The sequence below is a fragment of the Hydractinia symbiolongicarpus genome, chromosome 10 (assembly GCF_029227915.1).
Source record: "Hydractinia symbiolongicarpus strain clone_291-10 chromosome 10, HSymV2.1, whole genome shotgun sequence".
Lineage (NCBI taxonomy): Eukaryota > Metazoa > Cnidaria > Hydrozoa > Anthoathecata > Hydractiniidae > Hydractinia > Hydractinia symbiolongicarpus.
Window position 1 is genome coordinate 842,285 of NC_079884.1, and position 20,621 is coordinate 862,905.

The 20,621-nt window shown below is 35.1% G+C and overlaps 4 protein-coding genes across 5 annotated transcripts; 3 read left to right on the forward strand and 1 right to left on the reverse strand.

Moving 5' to 3' along the window:
* The first annotated feature begins 5,668 nt into the window (after window positions 1-5,668).
* Window positions 5,669-10,728, forward strand: LOC130612335 (solute carrier family 49 member 4 homolog). The gene is made up of 4 exons (XM_057433640.1): window positions 5,669-6,509; window positions 7,522-7,721; window positions 8,400-9,072; window positions 9,214-10,728. Exons 1-4 carry the CDS (start codon window positions 6,268-6,270, stop codon window positions 9,674-9,676), a joined length of 1,578 nt encoding a protein of 525 aa, XP_057289623.1. The 5' UTR covers window positions 5,669-6,267; the 3' UTR covers window positions 9,677-10,728.
* A 3,029-nt stretch (window positions 10,729-13,757) lies between these two features.
* On the reverse strand, window positions 13,758-14,632 carry LOC130612462 (geminin-like). The gene has a single exon (XM_057433777.1). The coding sequence runs from the start codon at window positions 14,615-14,617 to the stop codon at window positions 13,934-13,936; it is 684 nt and encodes a 227-aa protein (XP_057289760.1). The 5' UTR covers window positions 14,618-14,632; the 3' UTR covers window positions 13,758-13,933.
* Window positions 14,633-14,911: 279 nt separating this feature from the next.
* On the forward strand, window positions 14,912-15,735 carry LOC130612463 (polyisoprenoid diphosphate/phosphate phosphohydrolase PLPP6-like). 2 transcript variants are annotated; one of them, XM_057433779.1, is made up of 2 exons: window positions 14,942-15,173; window positions 15,269-15,735. In XM_057433779.1, the coding sequence occupies exons 1-2, from the start codon at window positions 15,092-15,094 to the stop codon at window positions 15,586-15,588; spliced, it is 402 nt and encodes a 133-aa protein (XP_057289762.1). In that variant the 5' UTR covers window positions 14,942-15,091; the 3' UTR covers window positions 15,589-15,735. The 2 variants fall into 2 exon arrangements, with proteins under 2 accessions (XP_057289761.1, XP_057289762.1); XM_057433778.1 differs by having other exon boundaries at window positions 14,912-15,735.
* Window positions 15,736-18,178: 2,443 nt separating this feature from the next.
* On the forward strand, window positions 18,179-20,212 carry LOC130612088 (uncharacterized). Its single transcript, XM_057433377.1, has 2 exons — window positions 18,179-19,933; window positions 20,012-20,212. Exons 1-2 carry the CDS (start codon window positions 18,179-18,181, stop codon window positions 20,210-20,212), a joined length of 1,956 nt encoding a protein of 651 aa, XP_057289360.1.
* The last annotated feature ends 409 nt before the right edge of the window (window positions 20,213-20,621 follow it).

The window sequence follows — 20,621 nt, forward strand, 5'->3', positions numbered from 1 at the left end:
ATTACAGTGTATTACCGAATACTACAAGGTATTACAGTATATTACTGAATACTACAAGGTATTACAGTGTATTACTGAATACTACAAGGTATTACAGTGTATTACCGAATACTACAAGGCATTACAGTATATTACTGAATACTACAAGGTATTACAGTGTACTACTGAATACTACAAAGTATTACAGTGTATTACTGAATACTACAAGGTATTACAGTATATTACTGAATACTACAAGGTATTACAGTATATTACCGAATACTACAAGGTATTACAGTGTACAACTGAATACTACAAAGTATTACAGTGTATTACCGAATACTACAAGGTATTACAGTGTATTACTGAATACTACAAGGTATTACAGTGTACAACTGAATACTACAAATATTACAGTGTATTACCGAATACTACAAGGTATTACAGTGTATTACTGAATACTACAAAGTATTACAGTGTATTACCGAATACTACAAGGTATTACAGTATATTACTGAATACTACAAGGTATTACAGTGTATTACCGAATACTACAAGGCATTATAGTATATTACTGAATACTACAAGGTATTACAGTGTACTACTGAATACTACAAAGTATTACAGTGTATTACCGAATACTACAAGGTATTACAGTATATTACTGAATACTACAAGGTATTACAGTATATTACCGAATACTACAAGGCATTACAGTGTACAACTGAATACTACAAAGTATTACAGTGTATTACCGAATACTACAAGGTATTACAGTGTATTACTGAATACTACAAGGTATTACAGTGTACAACTGAATACTACAAATATTACAGTGTATTACCGAATACTACAAGGTATTACAGTGTATTACTGAATACTACAAAGTATTACAGTGTATTACCGAATACTACAAGGTATTACAGTATATTACTGAATACTACAAGGTATTACAGTGTATTACCGAATACTACAAGGCATTATAGTATATTACTGAATACTACAAGGTATTACAGTGTACTACTGAATACTACAAAGTATTACAGTGTATTACCGAATACTACAAGGTATTACAGTATATTACTGAATACTACAAGGTATTACAGTATATTACCGAATACTACAAGGCATTACAGTGTACAACTGAATACTACAAATATTATAGTGTATTACCGAATACTACAAGGTATTACAGTGTATTACTGAATACTACAAGGTATTACAGTGTACAACTGAATACTACAAATATTATAGTGTATTACCGAATACTACAAGGTATTACAGTGTATTACTGAATACTACAAAGTATTACAGTGTATTACCGAATACTACAAGGTATTACAGTATATTACTGAATACTACAAGGTATTACAGTATATTACTGAATACTACAAGGTATTACAGTGTATTACCGAATACTACAAGGCATTACAGTATATTACTGAATACTACAAGGTATTACAGTGTACTACTGAATACTACAAAGTATTACAGTGTATTACCGAATACTACAAGGTATTACAGTGTATTACTGAATACTACAAGGTATTACAGTGTACAACTGAATACTACAAATATTACAGTGTATTACCGAATACTACAAGGTATTACAGTGTATTACCGAATACTACAAGGTATTACAGTGTATTACTGAATACTACAAGGTATTACAGTGTACAACTGAATACTACAAATATTACAGTGTATTACCGAATACTACAAGGTATTACAGTGTATTACTGAATACTACAAAGTATTACAGTGTATTAACGAATACTACAAGGTATTACAGTATATTACTGAATACTACAAGGTATTACAGTGTATTACCGAATACTACAAGGCATTACAGTATATTACTGAATACTACAAGGTATTACAGTGTATTACCGAATACTACAAGGCATTACAGTATATTACTGAATACTACAAGGTATTACAGTGTATTACCGAATACTACAAGGTATTACAGTATATTACTGAATACTACAAAGTATTACAGTATATTACTGAATACTACTAGGTATTACAGTGTATTACCGAATACTACAAGGCATTACAGTATATTACTGAATACTACAAGGTATTACAGGGTATTACTGAATACTACAAGGTATTACAGTGTATTACTGGATACTACAAAGTAATACGGCATATTACTAAGTACTACAGTATACAATACGGCATATTACTAAGTACTACAGTGTATTACTGTATATTACAAAGATATTACATTAGGCAGTAGTATGTATTAACAACATCACGACGTTGATAAATTGTTTAACGTCGCGTGTCGGATGCAGTTGAGCTGTCGTGAGGAAAGGAATACGACAATGTCGGGTAAAGGTGAGGTTGTGTTAGAGGTTCAAGTATACGACATATTCACAGACTATATGGATCCTTCCATGAAGTGCTTCCCGTATATTATATTGTCAATCACGTGAAACAACATAAATGGCGGCTGTGAAAAGTTGTTACTTTTGATTTGTTTTGTTGTCTTCGTTCAGTTGCTCTAATTTCCAGGTTGTATTTTCTAGAAGTTCCCAGTAGGTTTCTTGAGATCCAACCCAAAAATTTATAGTGGATCTCGCAGAGAATACAGGGCATCAGGGGTGCTTATTATTGTGTTGTGTAGGACAAATAACTCTAATGATTTATCTTGTGGTATAGCTATCTATAGCTAGCTAAGATAGACCTTAAAGTGTTAGTGTTAAGCATGTCTGTGAAAAAAGTTTTTAATAACAAAAAAAGAACAGGCATTTTCATGCAAGTTTAGTGCCTTAAAAAAAGTGAAAGCTTCTCCCATGACAAAAGAAGTTTATCTAAACCAACTCAATTTAATGCATAACTTTCTCAGATAAATAGCATGGTTGTTTAGTGGTTATTACTCTCGCACTTTGTGCTGGAGACCCTTGGTGGCAATTCAATATGATCCAGTGAATGTTACCATAGCCCTGGATTAACCCAAGCCATGTGAGGGAAATTGGGGAGACGACACACTTTGTGGGCCGTTGGATGTTGCAGGGAGTTTTCTGGTGGAGCGCGGACCCTAATAGAGTTTGAGAAGCTCAAAGAGAGCATTAAATATCCAGGACTCCCCATCTATGCCATGGGCCCCTCCTGGAAATAATTAAGGCTAGCCATGTAAAATATGCACATCTATCTACAACATAGATTTATTCCACTGTTCCTGCAGTGGTGGCTAGTTTGTATTGGCGAAAGTAGGTCAACAATTTTTGACGCGTTCTGAATTCCGTCTAATTGTATCTCCTTCGCAAAGTCTTTCGGAAGGACCCTCCCTCTCCTGGTCTTTTTTATAAAGAAAATAATTGCATTTTTTTCCTCGCCAAGGGTGATATGAAACTCAAACTTTTTGTCCGGTATCGATGACTTTTTTCCATCATGGCTTTTTTTTAAATATTTTTAAACTTTTGGCGAAGTATTTACAATACAGAAGCTTACATAATTTATTTCAAAACACCACAACAATAAAATTTACAAACTATTTAACACACCTCACATTTCCATTTCTCATGTTCATTATTTAACGCAAATACTTTTTAAGGGATTTTTGCACAACTATGATGATACCATTTATTGCAACCTGAGCACATTGCCATAAAAAGTCCTTTGTCTTTCTTAACATCATCTTCAAAAAAGATGTCTCTGCATATACAATGTAAGTCGTACGCTTTTGCATAAAACAACAAAAACTCTTGATAACTTTTGGAAATGGACTAAATTGACCAACTTCCAGGCAATGTAACAAGTGAGCTCTCATTTGTTGTGTATCAAATGACACAGATTGTGGACTGTTTCCAAGAAATTCTTCAACAGAAAATGCTATTGCAAACTGACCACAATCAATGTCATTCTCTTGTTGCTGAACTGTTATATTTGACACTTTAATACTTGCTTCGTGACAGTGCGCTGTACAAGCTATTTTTCTAAAGATTCTCTATCTTGATCTCTATTGTATTGGCTTAGAGAATCATAAACGTATACTTCGTCATGAGCTTTTCTGGTGACAGTTATCCAGTGTCGACGTTGCTCTACGTACAGTATTTGAATAAACTTATTTCGCCAGCGTGAATAGCAGGAGAAGTTTAAACCAGTGTCTTCAAAACCATCCACGCCACTCTGCTGCTTCATGATGACTTGAGCCAAATTAATAGTGGCGTGTGTCAATTGGCTACCCTTCAGAATTTCATTCTCTTAATTTCCGACAACCATGTGCCTAAAAAAATATTATGAAATAACCTAATAGACTAGAAAACTATGATAGAAAAATTGTATACAAGAATAAGAAATCCTTCTCACCTTCAAACCATCTTTTCAACTTTCCATTGTACATTTCCCACTTTTTTAAATCAGCTATTGCGTCGTTCATTTCATTCAAGGAAACTAAATGTGCAATTCGTCTTATCCATGCTTTAAAATCTCCAGCCACATTATCAACACCGTTTTCAGATTTGTTGGTCCATCTAATAAAAAAATTAAAAATTAAAAGCAATATAAAAAATGTAATCAGTGCAAGGTTACAAAAGCGTAAAATATAAGACTGACTGTGTCCATGCCTGTTCTTGATGAAAGTCACACAAAAAAACTTTTATATTAGGGAAAACGTCCTCCAAACTCAAAATTTCTAAGGTGTTGTAGTCAACTATCGCATACTTAGGTGTTATATCTGGATTCCATTCTAGATTAAATTAACAGTTACTTCAGAAATACGCAAAAATAGCAAATAAAATAATATAAACAATGATAATAATAACACACCTTTAATTTTTGTTAACGCTTTTGTCACCATCATTTTCGACTCATCTTGTGGAATCATAACACCAACAACCTACGTTTAAATAAAAATTGTAAGTTTAAAATTTACACTCTGAAAGGCAATGTTTTTAGCTGATAAACACCCGCCATGTAATTTACGTTAGTCTTTACGACAAGAAAGTACAGTGGTAAAGCATATTTAGTCGTTCGGTAGGTTGCATCTAACAATACTAGTTGCAATGTGTATCTTCTGTATAGTCGTTGCATTACTTTAGATTGATACACAAACAGGAATTTCCCATCTGTTACCGTAGCGTTGTATATTTTTTTCTCCTTTTCAAATATTTCTTCTTCAATATTTAAAATATTGTGATCCTCCAAATCATCGTCGCTTTCATTTTTTAGGATGAAATCTGTTTTTCCATACTTAAAATATACAAAAATCAAGTATTTATAAGCAAATGGGCGTAAACTAATATCGAATTTTAAGCATAAAACTCACCGAGCACTAAAGTAAAATGATAATAAATAATACAAATGTGTGATTATGTAAGAGATATATAGTGTTAATTAATAGTCAGTAAAGGAAATTCACAATTATGGACGCAAAAGCATACCTGTTGGGAATGTTGTCACATACTCAAGATAACAAAAACTCTCTAACACAGATTTTGAGTGTTTAGCTTGATAATTTTCCAAAGCGCTCTTTAATTTCTTAGAGGCTACTGTCCTGTTCCATTTAGTATCATTCTTATTTTTGTATTCTGGGAATAAAAACAACTTTTTCACGTTGAACGTAACATGATAATTCAGTTTTTTCGTGTGTTGTGCTAATTTCCTTGTTTTCACTCATTCTGGATGGTCACCGCAGAGTTTTTTTCACGGTTCTTTTTGTAATCTGCTTTTAAAGACACACCTTTGACTTTTCCCTGATGGCATTGATACTTCTTTGTACCGAGCCACACGTAAGGGATGCCATTAAAAATATAGGGAGACTGTCTTCTTTGTTGAGTTGATTGCCAACATATTGATGGGATTTGAGAGTGCGATTGCAATACATTGTGTAGCGACTCTAAATATGTAATGCATACATAGGTTTAGAGTTAGAATATAAATAATTTTTTTAAAAATGTCGCGCGCACATCATTGTGAATTTAGCGCGGCAGATAACATTTAAAAGAAAACGATTTATTGAACAATAGAGCACCTATTTGCACTTGCTCATACAGAAAACGAGTTGATTAAAAGTGTTAGAACTTACGATCATAATTGAATTCTTTCGTCTCTGATAAAATAGTAATTTGACTCGCGCACCAAAGATGCATTACGTCATACACGACATCACTTAGTCGAATAAATATTTCAACAACCTAATTTTACTGATACAAACTAGCCACTACCTGTTCCTGCACATAATTTTGAAAAAATCATAATGACAGATATATATATAATACCACAAACAAACAGTTTGTTGGAATATGCAAGAAGTTGTATTTGATTGCTCAAAGATATATGGTTAACTCTGTTTTCTTCCAATGTTTCACCGTTTCTTTAATTTCTACACCAAAATGTAATTTACCAGCCTTGCTTCTATTAAGTTTTATTTTCCAGATGAGTTTCAAAAAAGAAAAAAAGCCATTGTTAACACGTGAAATTAGGGATGATTATATGGGGAGTTCGACTGCTTCTTTATCGTCATATGATTATGAAACTTATGTCAAACCTTATGCTCATACTGAGACTGGTACATATTGGTAAGTAACTTTTAGTAATTTTTTTATTACTTAAATCATATTTAGTTGGGACACACAAAAAGTGAAACAACTCTCTGGTTGACATTTAGCACACGCTTTAAATGACACCTTAAGAACAGAAAGTACTAGTGTTCTCGAATCACCAACTCTTCTGATTGCAGTTTTTTTGCTTTTTTTTAATTATATATTTTTGGTATTTTTACTAATAATACCTAGAAATAAACTTAGGGACTCAAATTAACCCTGAAAAAGGAGCTTTTTAAAAGCTTAATTTTCTATTTAACGAGTGTGCAAGCAGTCATCTGTTTTCTTCTCTTTTTGAAAGTTATAAAATTATTCCTCGCTTCCAAGATTAAAACCCTTTGCAGTGGGAAAAAATTAAATTATTTTCTTAGTTTGAGGCAAAAATTTGTTATGGAAAATAAAAAATATTCATTAATTTGGGTTAAGATGGTATTTTTTTAGGTGATAAAATTAAATTGTTAAAATATTTAGGTGTAAAATCGTATTTGTTTACTTAACATGACCATCATTTTTAGCACATTTTTTACTTTACTGTTTTGTAGAAAACAAAGCATTTTATAATTTAAGGGCTAATATCGGCCTAAATGCCTAATAACGCATCGATTAATAATACATTTTTGATATTTTTTTGATAATTAATTAATTTTTGATAGTTAATTTGAAACAAGACGTTTTTTGCGGTGTTTATTAGAGGTGCTTGTTAGAGCTACATTTTGAATAGAGTTAATACGATACTTTAGCGTTTGATTATCATAAATCTTGTTTCCTTACAGCGAGAAAAACGACAAAAGGAAGATTTAAAAATATTGAAGTTCAAAAAGTTTAATTTATATTTCAATTTCCTAACCTGAAAAAAAATTCAGCAATAAATTCTTCTCCCTAGGTATTATTTATGATACCTTCCATAAAAAAAATTCAGCAATAAATTCTTCTCCCTAGGTATTATTTATGATACCTTCCATTGTACGAGCATACACTTGTTTTTAAGGTACCGTTGGTATATACTTGCCTTATTCTCATTGGTGGCAAGCATGTGTAATATAGCGTGGAATTCTTGGGGTCCAATCGAGACAACATCCCGTGCTGTGTTTGGTTGGAGTAAAGGAACAATCTCATTGTTGTCTGACTGGGGAGCCATAACATTTGTGTTGGCGGTGTTTCCATCATCATACATATTAGACGTGTTCGGTAGGTATCAACTGAACACTAATTCAAAAACAATGCGCAAAAAGATTTTACTTGCAACATAAAAACAAAACTTGCAATTAAAATTTTTTTGTCTATTAATAAGAACTGTGTTGGTGGAACATTTTTCCTATGTATGTGAATTTTTTCTCTAACAGGACTAATTTTCATTTAATTGCTATTTATAAAAAATTCAATGCAAAATAGTTCACTATATTAACCCAAGGTATCCTCTTTGTCAGGAATGTCAAGATTTGTCAGGAATTTGGAAAATGTAGGCAAAATGTCAGGAAAATGACAGGAATTTTAAACTTTCTACATAGTCCCCGTAATGCATATGCTTTTCATATTTATATAATGCTTTTCAATGTCACTTTTTATTTTTAGCTTGTTTTTGTTTTATCCTTTGTTTTTCTTTTTCCACATATATTGCATTTTTCTTTCTTGAACAGTCAGCTAGTACATCAGCCATAAATATGGGAAAAAGTATGGAAGAAAATTCGGGGATGTCATGATTTTTAGCTAAAAAATATCATGTCAACTTTTAAGTGGACACCCTGTTTTGGCGAAAAGGACCAAAATCCGTCTTGTTTTCTCTGTGAAAACATCATGTTAAAATTGGATTGTGAATGTTCAACAAAAGTTTACATGTACTCTAGCATTTGCTTTACTAATTTATAGGACTTCGAAGAGCAACACTAATGGCTATTCTATGTCTGGTTATTGGAACAGGGTTGCGTTGTATCACATCTCATCCGGAAACAGCTACCTACCTTATTCATGTTGGACAGATTATGATTGGATTGTCGGGACCTGTAGGACAGGCATCAGCAACTGCTCTTTCAAGTACATGGTTTCCGCCAAATCAGCGCACCACTGCAACGGCTATTGCATCTTTGGCAAGTTACTGTGGCACAGCAATTAGTTTTGTTATTGGGCCGCATCTTGTTGGCGACATTGATAAAACACACATGTCCAAAACAAATCCAGGTTACAAAGAAGAAATACATAAACTATCAGACGAAATTATGAGATTCATGTATATTCAATTTGGCGTATGTTCTGGCTTATTTCTTTTAGTTTTAATTTCATTTCCAAGCAAGCCTCCGAAGCCGCCCAGCGCGACAGCTGTTATGGAAAGAGTTGATTTTATGGCTGGATTGAAAAAGCTGTTTTTTAACCCACAGTTCCAGCTTATTGCATTTGCGTATGGTCTTACGACTGGAATTTACAGTGCGTGGTGTTCAGATCTTGCACTTAATTTAAAAGCTTTTCATATTGACGATGAAACCGCGGGCTGGTTTGGGTTTTGGGCTGTTATAGCTGGTTCTGTGTCTGGCATTACTCTGTCTTTGTAAGTGCAGTTATGTTATATCACCCAACATCGCGTGTTATATCACTTTGCATTGCTTAACACAGCTTGGCACTCGTTTTGTTATGCAAATCAAGTATGAAGTCAATTATAATAATGCGTAAATTGTTCAATTTTTTTTAGAATGGCCGACCGACTTGGTGCACTCAAGCTTCTTATTGTTTTACTTTTTTTCGTCGCTACAGCTGCGTTTTCTGTGTTTAGTTTAGTATGTGTGAAAATTATACCGAATTCCATGGCCCTGTTTTATCTAACTTCGGTTGTTGGAGGACTTTGTTTGAATGGCTCGATTCCACTTTTCTTTGAGCTGGCTGTGGAATCAAGTTATCCGGTTGCGGAAGGGATAAACACAGGTGCGATGACCTTCTCTAATAATCTTTATTGTTTGATATTTCTGTCCATACCACTCATCCCAGGAAGTGGTACTGCTTGGATGAATTGGTGTCTGGTGGGTAGCTGTGTTCTCTGTATACCAACGATGATACTTTTCAAAGAACGATATCGTAGGTTAGAAGTTGATATGACTGACGAAGAAGATTCCGCTCCGACAAATGTAGCTGCTATGGGAAGCCCCATTTCATTTTAGAAAATTTAATTTATTTATAGTTTTGGTCTATATTTTTTAGAAAAGAAGTCATCAATTTAGTTATTCGCTACACTTTTTTATAATTTTGTCACTATGTAATGTATATAAAAAAAGAAGACTGAGGAAGGCTAAGAAATCAAAATGCAATAAGAACAACGGTCATACTGAAAATGTACTGGTTTTCTCTATTTTTTAAAAAACAAACAAACACGGAAGAGTATAGTTAGATATATTTCAAGACAAATTTTTGCACAATTAGCGATTTTGAGCAACTTGTCAGTATATTTAGATTTTGAATCACACAATTTGTAATGTACCGTATAATAATAAGAAAGCTTAAAATTTAAATACAAACTGAGAACAATTTCAGCCTAAAGATATGGAAAATGAGAACAATTTAAGTTAAAGCTGAATTTCGTGTGATTCTTATAGTGCATAGACAACAGTGCATGTGTGGGATGTCTGAGTAAGTATACGTAAATATACGCATCAACCAAATGCTTTATGGTTGGGTGGGACCTGAACCCATCATTGCAGTTCTTAGACAGCTAGTACGCAAGTTCATGTGGAACACCATATATTCTTTCATTTTCTTATTACTGGAGATCAGTCAGGGAGAGCAATTTTGAAAAAAATATAAAAATAATAGGAATGCAAATTAATTTCTTCGACTGAAGTTCCAGACTGCACTTTATCCTAAAATAGCATTATTTTCTATTTTTATGTTAGTATTTTCATATTTTTCTGTTTGTTGTAAAATTTGAGGATCAAACCAGTTCGTTGTGAATATATTAAAATGTGCAATTTTCATATTAACCCAATAAGCGTATCATTTTAATGCTTATATAATAAATTCTAATATCCTTACTATCTGATATCTATCTGGGCTCCGCTGCAGCTTTATCTTCGAGCCCCTCCCCATCAGAGTACTTTGTATTCTGTTTTCTGTCCGTATTATGTCTCTGCGCTTGCCGTGGGTATAGTGTGGTTGGATTTGATTTGTCATGTAGCCAGAGAAGGTCAACTTGGGACATCATGAGTTCTACTTTGACTATCCTGTAGCTGCTATTCTGAATGTGTTTGTTGTGTTGTGTTGTTGAAGTTTTTGCTTTTTGGTGCTTTGAGTCGTATTGTAGCGGCAGATAAGAGTTAATTCGCTGTCAAACTTTCTAGAAAAAAACGTCTTTTAAGGTCGTAAGTTCTCACGGGCAGACATTTTTGCGAATTTTTTTTTTTTAATCGAGTTATCCAAAAATGACATTTAATTTTGCGCTGCTGTAACAAATTTTGTGAATTTAGTTTCGTCATCGCCAATTCCGAGTGACTTAAAAAATGCAAATTACGCCGAAAATCATGTTTAAGATATCTTTCTTAAAAATACGTTGATTGATAATCTACAGTGGTCTCTCTACTTTAAAGAAACATATACATGGTCGTTCAGCATATATATTTTTATTTCAATATTTTTATTTCAATGTAATGACAACTGTTAAAAAATTTTGTATAGTCTGATGAAGACCTCCAATACGGAGGTCGAAATATTACCATAAAAATATATATGCTGAACGACCATGTATATGTTTCTTTAAAGTATTAACATACGTTCACATGAACATGTCATTTAAAGAGTAGTCTCTCTAATCAGCAGACGCAATTGGTGCAAACAAATATCTCCGTTATTTTTCTACAGAAAAAAAATTAAAAAGCAATTGCATCATTTTCTTCAAGTGCCAAAAATACTCATTTTATGTATAAAAACATTTAGAAAATTTTCTATGAGACTAGGATTTGACCGGTGTGACGAATCTGTCCGTAAAGTAGAGGTGCCCGCCTTTTGCAATGCTCGTCGTACAGTAATACTTAAATACATCCACACCGCAACGTTTAAATACAAGATCTTACTTTAGATAGCTTTTTATTGACAGTTTGGTCATTTACCCTCTAAGCACGTTCATTTATGAGTGATGCATGTTTTTTTCTGTTGGAATCATAATGTCATTCAAAAAATTTAGAATCTGTGTGTTACTAAAGTGCTTTGAGTTAGCACTCAAAAACAGGACGTAGTTTCTCCATCATGTGTCAGCAATATTGGTCGTTTGAAATTATTATGTCAAGTGTTGCGCTCTCAAAACTTATTGTATGAGAGCAATGAAATATAACATACCTTATCGGTAAAAAAAGTCGGCAAAAAAATTAGTCGGCAAAAATAAATAGTCGGCAAAATTATTAGTCTTAGTCACTTTGTTGACTAAATTTTTTAATTTAGTCACTAATAAAAAAATTTTGCATAAAACCTTTCCTCTAAGATAAAACAAAAAAACGGCAAAAAGGTGGTCGGAAAGAAATATTAGTGACTTAGCCAAAATTTAGTCACTTTTGCCGACTTTTTTTTCCGGTTACGTACGTCTGCGCAAAAACAGAAGATATGAATCAATTCACATTACACAGATATTGTTTTAATTGAATTTCCGCGCCCGAAGGCGTAGGAAATTCTTTAAAACCGTCGTTTTTTTCTTTCGGAGCATTTTTTGAGAAAAAATCGACCCTTGGATTTCACGTTCCTCTGAGAGGAGGATAGATAACTGACTAACTAACTAACCCTGTCCCAAATGGTCAATTGCAACGTCACAGATTTAAACTTTGTACCCAAGCTCCCAAAGTACTGGGAAGTCATCTAAATGACGTTTCAGGCCAAAATTGGTATTTGTTTTTGACAAAATTTGGCACAGTTAACAAAAAAAGTATGCTAACATAATGGTGACATCATAATTTTGGTTTTTGTCACCTAAATGTCATTTTAGGCCAAAATTTGTCCAAAAATTAAAACCACTTTATTTTCGACAAAAATTGGCACAGTTAATAAAAAAGTATGCTGAAAATGATGGTCACATCCAAATTTTGATGTTTTGTCAACTAAATGCCGTTTAAGACCATAAACGTTTCAATCGAAAGACTTTCAACCATAAATGATAGGCTATATTTTTTGTTAGCAATTTCTTTTAAAATGTGAGTTTATTATGACACGTTTCGTTTTGTTTGCGTTTGTTGTAAGATATAATGTCACTTGTGTGCTTTATCTTCAGAGCTTCATGCACCAAACCTCTTCGAATGTTTGGCATGATTTGGCATGACACAACAAATTAGCAGGTTGTCATCAAATATTTTGGTAGCGAGCGGAAATTCTTAGAGCCCCCAGGGCTTCTTGTTTTTTTATTAAACAAGCATTATAGTTTATGGTCAATACAAGATGACGCCGCAACCAGCCAGAAAAGTGTTCCAATTAACAACTGTCTCAGTAGATTTAATACTTGAAGTTGTAAGTTATTAAATATGGACAAACAAGTACTTTGAAACGCACGCTATTAGAGTTGTCCACTCCGCATAGATGATTTGGTATGTGATTTTGACTGTCATTTCACCCGTTCCTAAAAATTTCTGTTGTAGATAGGTGTTTGGTACAAATGATTTCAGCAATAAGAGATTGATTTGACTGTAATTTAATCACGATATGGCGCATGAGGAAATAACATTTTTCTTTGGGGCGGGTGACTTCCTAATTTCTGATTGCCCATACAAAAGCTGCTAGCCAGGTACAACATTCCACCCAAAAATTCCTATCAAAATGTTCATTTCATATTATAAAAGCAATTTCAGTCAGTCAGTTGTTAAGAGTAACTTAATAGAAATCAATTTTTTTTACGGGAAATCAAATCGTTGAATGCAATGCTGGATGAAACGAAGTCGGTTATGAACTCTGCAGAATTTAGCAAAACTTTCGAGCTTTTCGGAAAAAATAAAGGTAGTAGGTGGTATTAGTAGTAGTAGAAAATTTAATGATGTATACTGCTAAGGAATGGTCCTGACTTTAAGGTTTTAAAGAACTATATTTTTAACACAAGTTGATAGATAAACAATTTCTTTAGGTACATTTTATTTAAACTGTCTTTTAAAATTTCCTGATAAAAATATGCATAAAATGCTTATTTGATTACAAAGGGTCTTCAGACATTTCTTAATCATTTGTTTAATCTAAATATAAATATAAGCATATTTCTGTTTGTAAAACTAAAAAATAACCTGGTTAAACATAAAAACTTGGTAAATTCAAGTGGAAAATGTTGATTTGCAAGTTTAAAATTTTGTCACACACAAAAGCCACACACAAAAGCTGCATATAATATATACATAAATAAATTAGCACTAAATTATATATAAACACAAATCCTTCTTTTCAGAATACACATGTGCACCTGCCAGCTATTCCTTTTCAGAAGGCGGGCTGCTAGCTTCTAGTAAGTTGTTATATAAAATCTTGAAGTATTCAGCCTCATTTAGTTCTTTTTTTAATTTCTCGTTCTCTTCTTTTAGGGCATCTATTTCATCATATAACTTGTCATTCTCATTCAGTGTCTCTTCTAACGCAAGTCTACGTTCCTCGGCAATAGTTTTCCAGTAGCTGTCATTTACTGTTTCTGTTGCTTTCATTAGGGTAATCGCATCTTCAACCAAATCTTTTTCCACATCTGTGCCCTCACTTGAAGATTCAGATACTCTGTTTTTATGCAAAGGTTCCTCTAATTTTTTAAAACCTTTTCGTGAAAATGCTTCTTTTATACTAAATGTATCCCGATTTTGGCCAACAAGAGTGCCCTTTCCTTGGGCAGATTGCTGAAGCGTTGCAAGACTTCGCCTTTTAGCAGTTTTGGGTTTTTTTCCACTGCCACTGCCAGATTTTTTAGAGTTTATAATAGCAATCTCATCGTCAGTCAGAATTTTAAATGGTTTGTGCTTACCACTGCCTGGTGTACTAAATGGCGACTGCAACGATTTACCTCCAAGTTTGAGTACATTCTTCATTTTTACGTCCGGCGTGTTGTTTTCCTTGTCAACCTCGTTCGTTAAATCCTTCAATGAAGTAGCCATCCTGACTTCGTTCGCCATTTTATATTTTCTCGCGCGAGACATTCTTTCGTGCTCTCTTTGTCCTAAAAAAATTAAATGAAGTGATGTACGGGGTCGGTAATGTATTGATATAGGTTTTATATTAACCTTCGTTAGCGCATTGTAAGACATAAAAATTCTAGATAGAAAAACATATATTTATTTAAATATAATTTGGATGTAAAGTAAAAAAATTGAATAATTTAAAATAGTCACCTTAATACGGGGTAAACGTTACACCCTGAATGTATTTTAATGAGTTTAATAAACTAACTTTTAGTAATAAGTCAGGGCGACATAGTATCAGACTATGACTAATTGCAAACAAGATGGCATCTAATGCTGTTGAAAGAAAAATCGTGCATACTTCTAAAAAATCTAATCGTGAATATTCATGCAAATACCTGGCAAGAACGTCATGGTCGCAATTTCAAGAACTAGACCATTCACTTTCCAGATTAATGAGTCTCTATAATGGTTACTTTGGAACAAAGTCTTTTAAAATATTACGAGCACTACTTAAATTTTTGGAATGGACTGGTCATGGCGTTCCTTGGTTAGTTTTTGTTTCATATCAGATTTTTGCTTCAAGTGATGAATTTTATTTCACTTTAATGTTGTCACTGATTCTGGACTTAATTGTAATTGCAGTGCTGAAGCTAGTTTTCCAAAGACCTCGCCCAATATACAATGAGAACGATATGCCTTTGAGTGCCTCTAAGGTGGACGACTTCTCCTTCCCATCTGGTCACACAACTAGAGCATTCATGGTTATGTTCCTGTATGTGATGCATAGAATTTCAAACATTGAAAGAATCTTTTGGATTTCTTGGGCAGTACTTCTTGGCTTGTCCAGAGTTGTGTTAGGAAGACACCATCTTAGTGATGTAGTAGCTGGTGTTTTTATTGGATTGGCTGATGGTGTTATGGTAACAGAGTTTGTGATGTGGTATAATAGACAACATTTTTAATTTGATTGATTTAGTAGCAGAAATTTGAAATTTATAAAAACTAGACAGAAGTTTTATTATCAGTGTTTAATCACTTGTTGGCAAAAATTTTAAGTTTCTCTTTTATTGTAAAAACTGAAAGAAAGCTATATGCATGAGAAAACATTATCTTGGAAATTTTATTAAAACACATTTAAATGTTTACTGAATAGCTACATCCATTGCAACCCATTTAAAATATCCTTAATAATTCTCTATTTATTTGGAAAAATGCAGAAAATTTCTCAAAATTCTGACACTAGAAAAATTAGAAATCCTGATTAATTTTCTAGCAGAGCCAGAAAAAAATAAAAGTTGCTCAGAAAGTACCTTAATGGTAGTAATTTTCGATGTTACTAATTTCCACAGTAAAATTTTTCTTAAAAAGAAAATTGCAATTTACGGGTATCAATTTTTGCTGATAGCTCGAGGTCTTTGGTGGGTATTAATTTTCGCAAAACGACAAATTTTTTCAAACGTGTTATATCGAAAGATTTTTTTAAAAACAAAGAAGTTTTACTTAACATCACTATCTACCTTATAGTCAGAAATTTTTGCGACATTTTAATTTTGCAATAAAAATTTTGGGACAATTTCGCGATTTTTATTTTCGTGATTCGTTGCCTTGAATTTTTTTCGCGACATTTAATTTTCGGAATTTCATAGAGTTACGGAGTTGAGAAAAACAAAATATGATTTTTAAGTACGTTTTTCTACTCTAATAATGAAAAGGAAGCTTTTTTCATAAAAGGTTAATGTTATAATCAATAAGGTAGCGGAAGAACCTTTATTTTTGATCATGCGAGGATAGTACAACCTTTTAAACTCCCCTAGACGTTTGCCCAGACCCATGTCCTCCGACCTCTTCTGGCCTTCGATATCTGGTTAGGAATGTCACTAGGGATAAAAGAATTAAAACTGAAGAGGTTTCATAGGTGTAAGAGTTAGACAGGAAAGTTTAAAAAAAGATGAAATTTCATAAAAAAGGAGATCGATGATTTGAAAGACAAAATTCCATTTAGGTTAACAGGTAAACCGCTTTCTAAAATTGTGTTTAAATGTGCATTTGTTCCTTAATTTTCCCGGGTTTTATTAAATTGAGAGATAGAGAAATGTTCCTTCGAGCGTAGTCAATTGATTTAGCTATTTAGCTATACAGCGTCCCTAATAATCAGTGCATAGCCATGCTGACATCATCAATGCTGCAAATGAGTTAAAAAATTTCTAGCGCAATTCCCTAATAGTCTACGCGCACATTAAATCATACAGCAAATGATTAAAAAGGGGAATTCCCAAGTGATACTAATAATAAACGCATGCGCAGTCATTGACCCGTTAGTCGAGCAGAATGAAATCGTCTGACAAAACAAAAACTCTATACAATAAAGAAATGAACACACGCACTGTGAAACAATTACGTGATATCGCGAAAAGCCGTGGACTTCTTACGGGGTATTACAAACTATGCAAGGCTGATTTGATTTCCTTATTGGAGAATGTACCACATTACGTTTGGAGGCCACCTAAACAACCAGCTAAACCTATAACATCGGAGGATGTACCACATTACGCTTGGAGGCCACCTAAGAGGGTTCCGGTTAAACCTATAACGTCCGAGGCCTTAGACATTTTTAAGAGACAGGAATCAAAAAATCGTTCGGTCGTGAAAACCAAGATGCGAGGTAGGGAGTCAAGAGAACCTATGCAGCCTTCAATCGAACTGTGATGAATCTCTATAACAGGACAACCAACACAAGACCTACACTTCATGACGAGGTAGAAAAAAAGGCCGAGGAAGACTATCTTCCAGATATAAAAAATCTATATGATCGGCAGAAGCAAGACTATGCACCTCAGGAATATAAGCATGCTCTCCACAGGACATATAGAAGTTACTGCATTCCCGGTATAGGAGGCGCCGCCGTCGACGGGTATGTAGGGATGGTGCGACCCAACGTGAAAACCCTGGTTGAAGGGCAGGTAGAAGATATGGGATCAGCGAAGGTACAGCTGTCCCTATGGATCATGTGGAAGAAGAAAACGATAACGATGAGTATATCGAGGTTAAGAAAGCCTTCAATAGTAATATGGCCTCAGTCTTCCAGGGTAGCGATGTAGACAACATACTGGATAGGATCTTTGCTCAAATCAAAACACATGTGGAGCATCCAGCACTACCCCAAAGTGGCTCTTTGATCAGTCGAATTCTACACGTTGATGTAGACTTCCATAAGCTACGGCTAACAAGAGGTTCCTCGTATATAGAGATATGGATAGCCTCAAAGAAAGCCGTCATTAACCCAAAAAATGAAGATGAGAAGTGCTTCAGATGGGGCCGTTATAACATTCCTGCACCATCCCGAGATTGAAAGAGATCCACAGAGAATCACTAAATTAAGACCCTACGTAACCTTTATAACTGGTATAGAGTTTCCGACAAGCACCAAGTTCGAGGAAAATAATAAAGATATTGCTGTAAACGTCCTATACATAACGGGAAAGAAGATCCACATCCTACGTCGGTCGGTGCACAACGGACATAGCAAGCAAGTGAATCTACTACTAATTACAGATGACAAGAAGAGTCACAGCCGTCAAAAGTCTATTGAGGCTCCTAGGCAAGGAGACCTCGAATAATAGGAATGCAATGCACTTTTGCCTGAACTGCCTAAAGGGCTTTCCCACGGTTGAATTGAGGGATAAGCATTATGGCTACTGCAAGGACCAAAAGGCTGTTAAAATCACGATGCCAAACGAGTCTGAAAAATGGCTATTCTATAGAGATGGGCAACAGCAATTCAAAGTACCCTTTGCTATATATGCAGACTTCGAGATTCTACTCATCTCAGTAGAAGATGCAAGGGGTGAAAAGACTAAAAAGCTGAGTAAGCATGTACCATCTGGCTGGTGCACATATAGTACCTTTGCCTATGGAAGTGTACCAAATCCCCTAATGGTATACATGGGCGAGGACTGTGTAACCCCTTTCGTGAACCACCTGGAGGACGAGGTAAAGCGTCTATACCGTACCTACCCGCCGCACCCCATGATGCCTCTAACGGAGGCCCTAAGAAGAGAACATGACGAGGCATCGAAATGTCATATCTGCATGAAGCCGTTTGACGACTGCGAGTATAACCGTAAGGCCCGAGATCACTTCCACTATACAGGTCTGTATAGAGGCGCAGCGCACGCAATCTGTAACCTCAGATACATAATACCTAGCCATATACCTGTGATGTTCCACAACCTAAGCGGGCACGACGCACATCTATTTATCCGAGAACTAGGTGAAAAGTACGACACCCAGGACATTAGGCGCATCGCCGAGAATACCGAAAAATATATCAGTTTTAATGTTAAAATCAAGGTACCGTTTGCAGGCATGGGGTATAGTGATGGTGAAACGTACAAGACAACAGGGATTAGGTTTATCGACAGCTGTCGATTAATGCCCTCAAGCCTGGACAAACTTGCAAGCAACCTCGACGATGAGCAGTGTAAAAATCTCCGCTGGTTTTTCAACAAGGATGATACATTTAAACTCATGAGCAAAAAAGGTGTGTACCCTTCCGAATACATGGGCGATTGGCAGCGATTCAAAGAGGCGCAACTACCTCCCAAGGATGCCTTTTTCAGTAATCTGAACATGAAAGGCATTAGCGACTATGAATATGACCATGTGAAAAAGGTATGGAATTGTGTAACTCCAGAGGGTGATAGCATCACCCTAGGCGACTACCACGATGTGTACCTCGCTACGGACGTCCTGTTATTGGTCGATGTATTTGAAACGTTCTGGGACGTGTGCTTGACGAATTACAAGCTTGATCCTGTGCACTTTTACAGTGCACTTAGTTTGGCCTGGAAGGCGGCTCTCAAGTATACTGGGATAAGGTTAGAGCTCCTTACAGACCCTGACATGCTCCTGATGTTTGAAAAAGGTATCCGAGGAAGTATAACCCAGGCCGTACACTGGTATGCAAGAGCTAACAATAGGTATATGGGAGATCAGTACGATCCAGAGGTTGAATCCTCCTACCTGCAGTACCTCGAAGGCAATAACCTCTATGGATGGGCGATGTGCCAAGACCTAACAACGGCTGGCTTCAAATGGGTTTCAAATGTAGAGGTATTCACAGAAAAGCAAATCGAGAAGCTCTTTATGGACAAAAAGCATGGGTACATATTAGAAGTTGATATCGACTATCCCGGGAGACTACATGACAGCCATAATGAGTTGTCATTCCTACCCGAACGCATTATGGTCCACAAGGTCGAAAAATTGGTACCAAATTTGGAGGAAAAGCGAAAATATGTGGTCCATGTAAGAGCCCTCCACAAGGCTATAAAGGATTGGCTTGAGCTGAAAAGGGTACGCAGGGTGATCCAGTTTAATTAAAAGCCATGGCTTAAAGGGTACATCGATCACAACGCGAGGCTAAGAACGGCTGCCAAAAACGAGGTTGAAAAGGATTTCTACAAGCTGATGAATTTAAGCGTGTTTGGCAAGACGATGGAGAATATTAGGAATCATCGCCATTCAGCTGGTTACCAACGAGGACAAGTATATAAAGTTGTTCATGAAGCCAAATTTCAAGGGTGAAGATGAACAAGCCCGTGTGTATTGGCCAGGCAATCCTGGATTTGTCAAAGATATTCATGTACGAATTCTATTATGACTACATGCAGCCAAAATACGGTAGCAAGCTGCAGCTTTGTTACATGGATACAGACAGCTTTGTTTACCATATACGAACAGAAGATTTCTACAGGGATATCAAAGACGATGTCGAGGCACGTTTTGATACGAGTGCCTATAATCCCGATGTTAATACTCTCCCCATAGGCAAGAACAAAAAAGTGGTAGGCTTGATGAAGGATGAATTAGCGGGGAAGGTTATGACTGAGTTCATCACCCTAAGGGCCAAGCTATATGCCTACAAGAGCCTTACAAAAGAGGGCGGTGATCGCAAAGCTAAGGGCGTAAAGAGGTGTGTAACCAAAAAATCCAT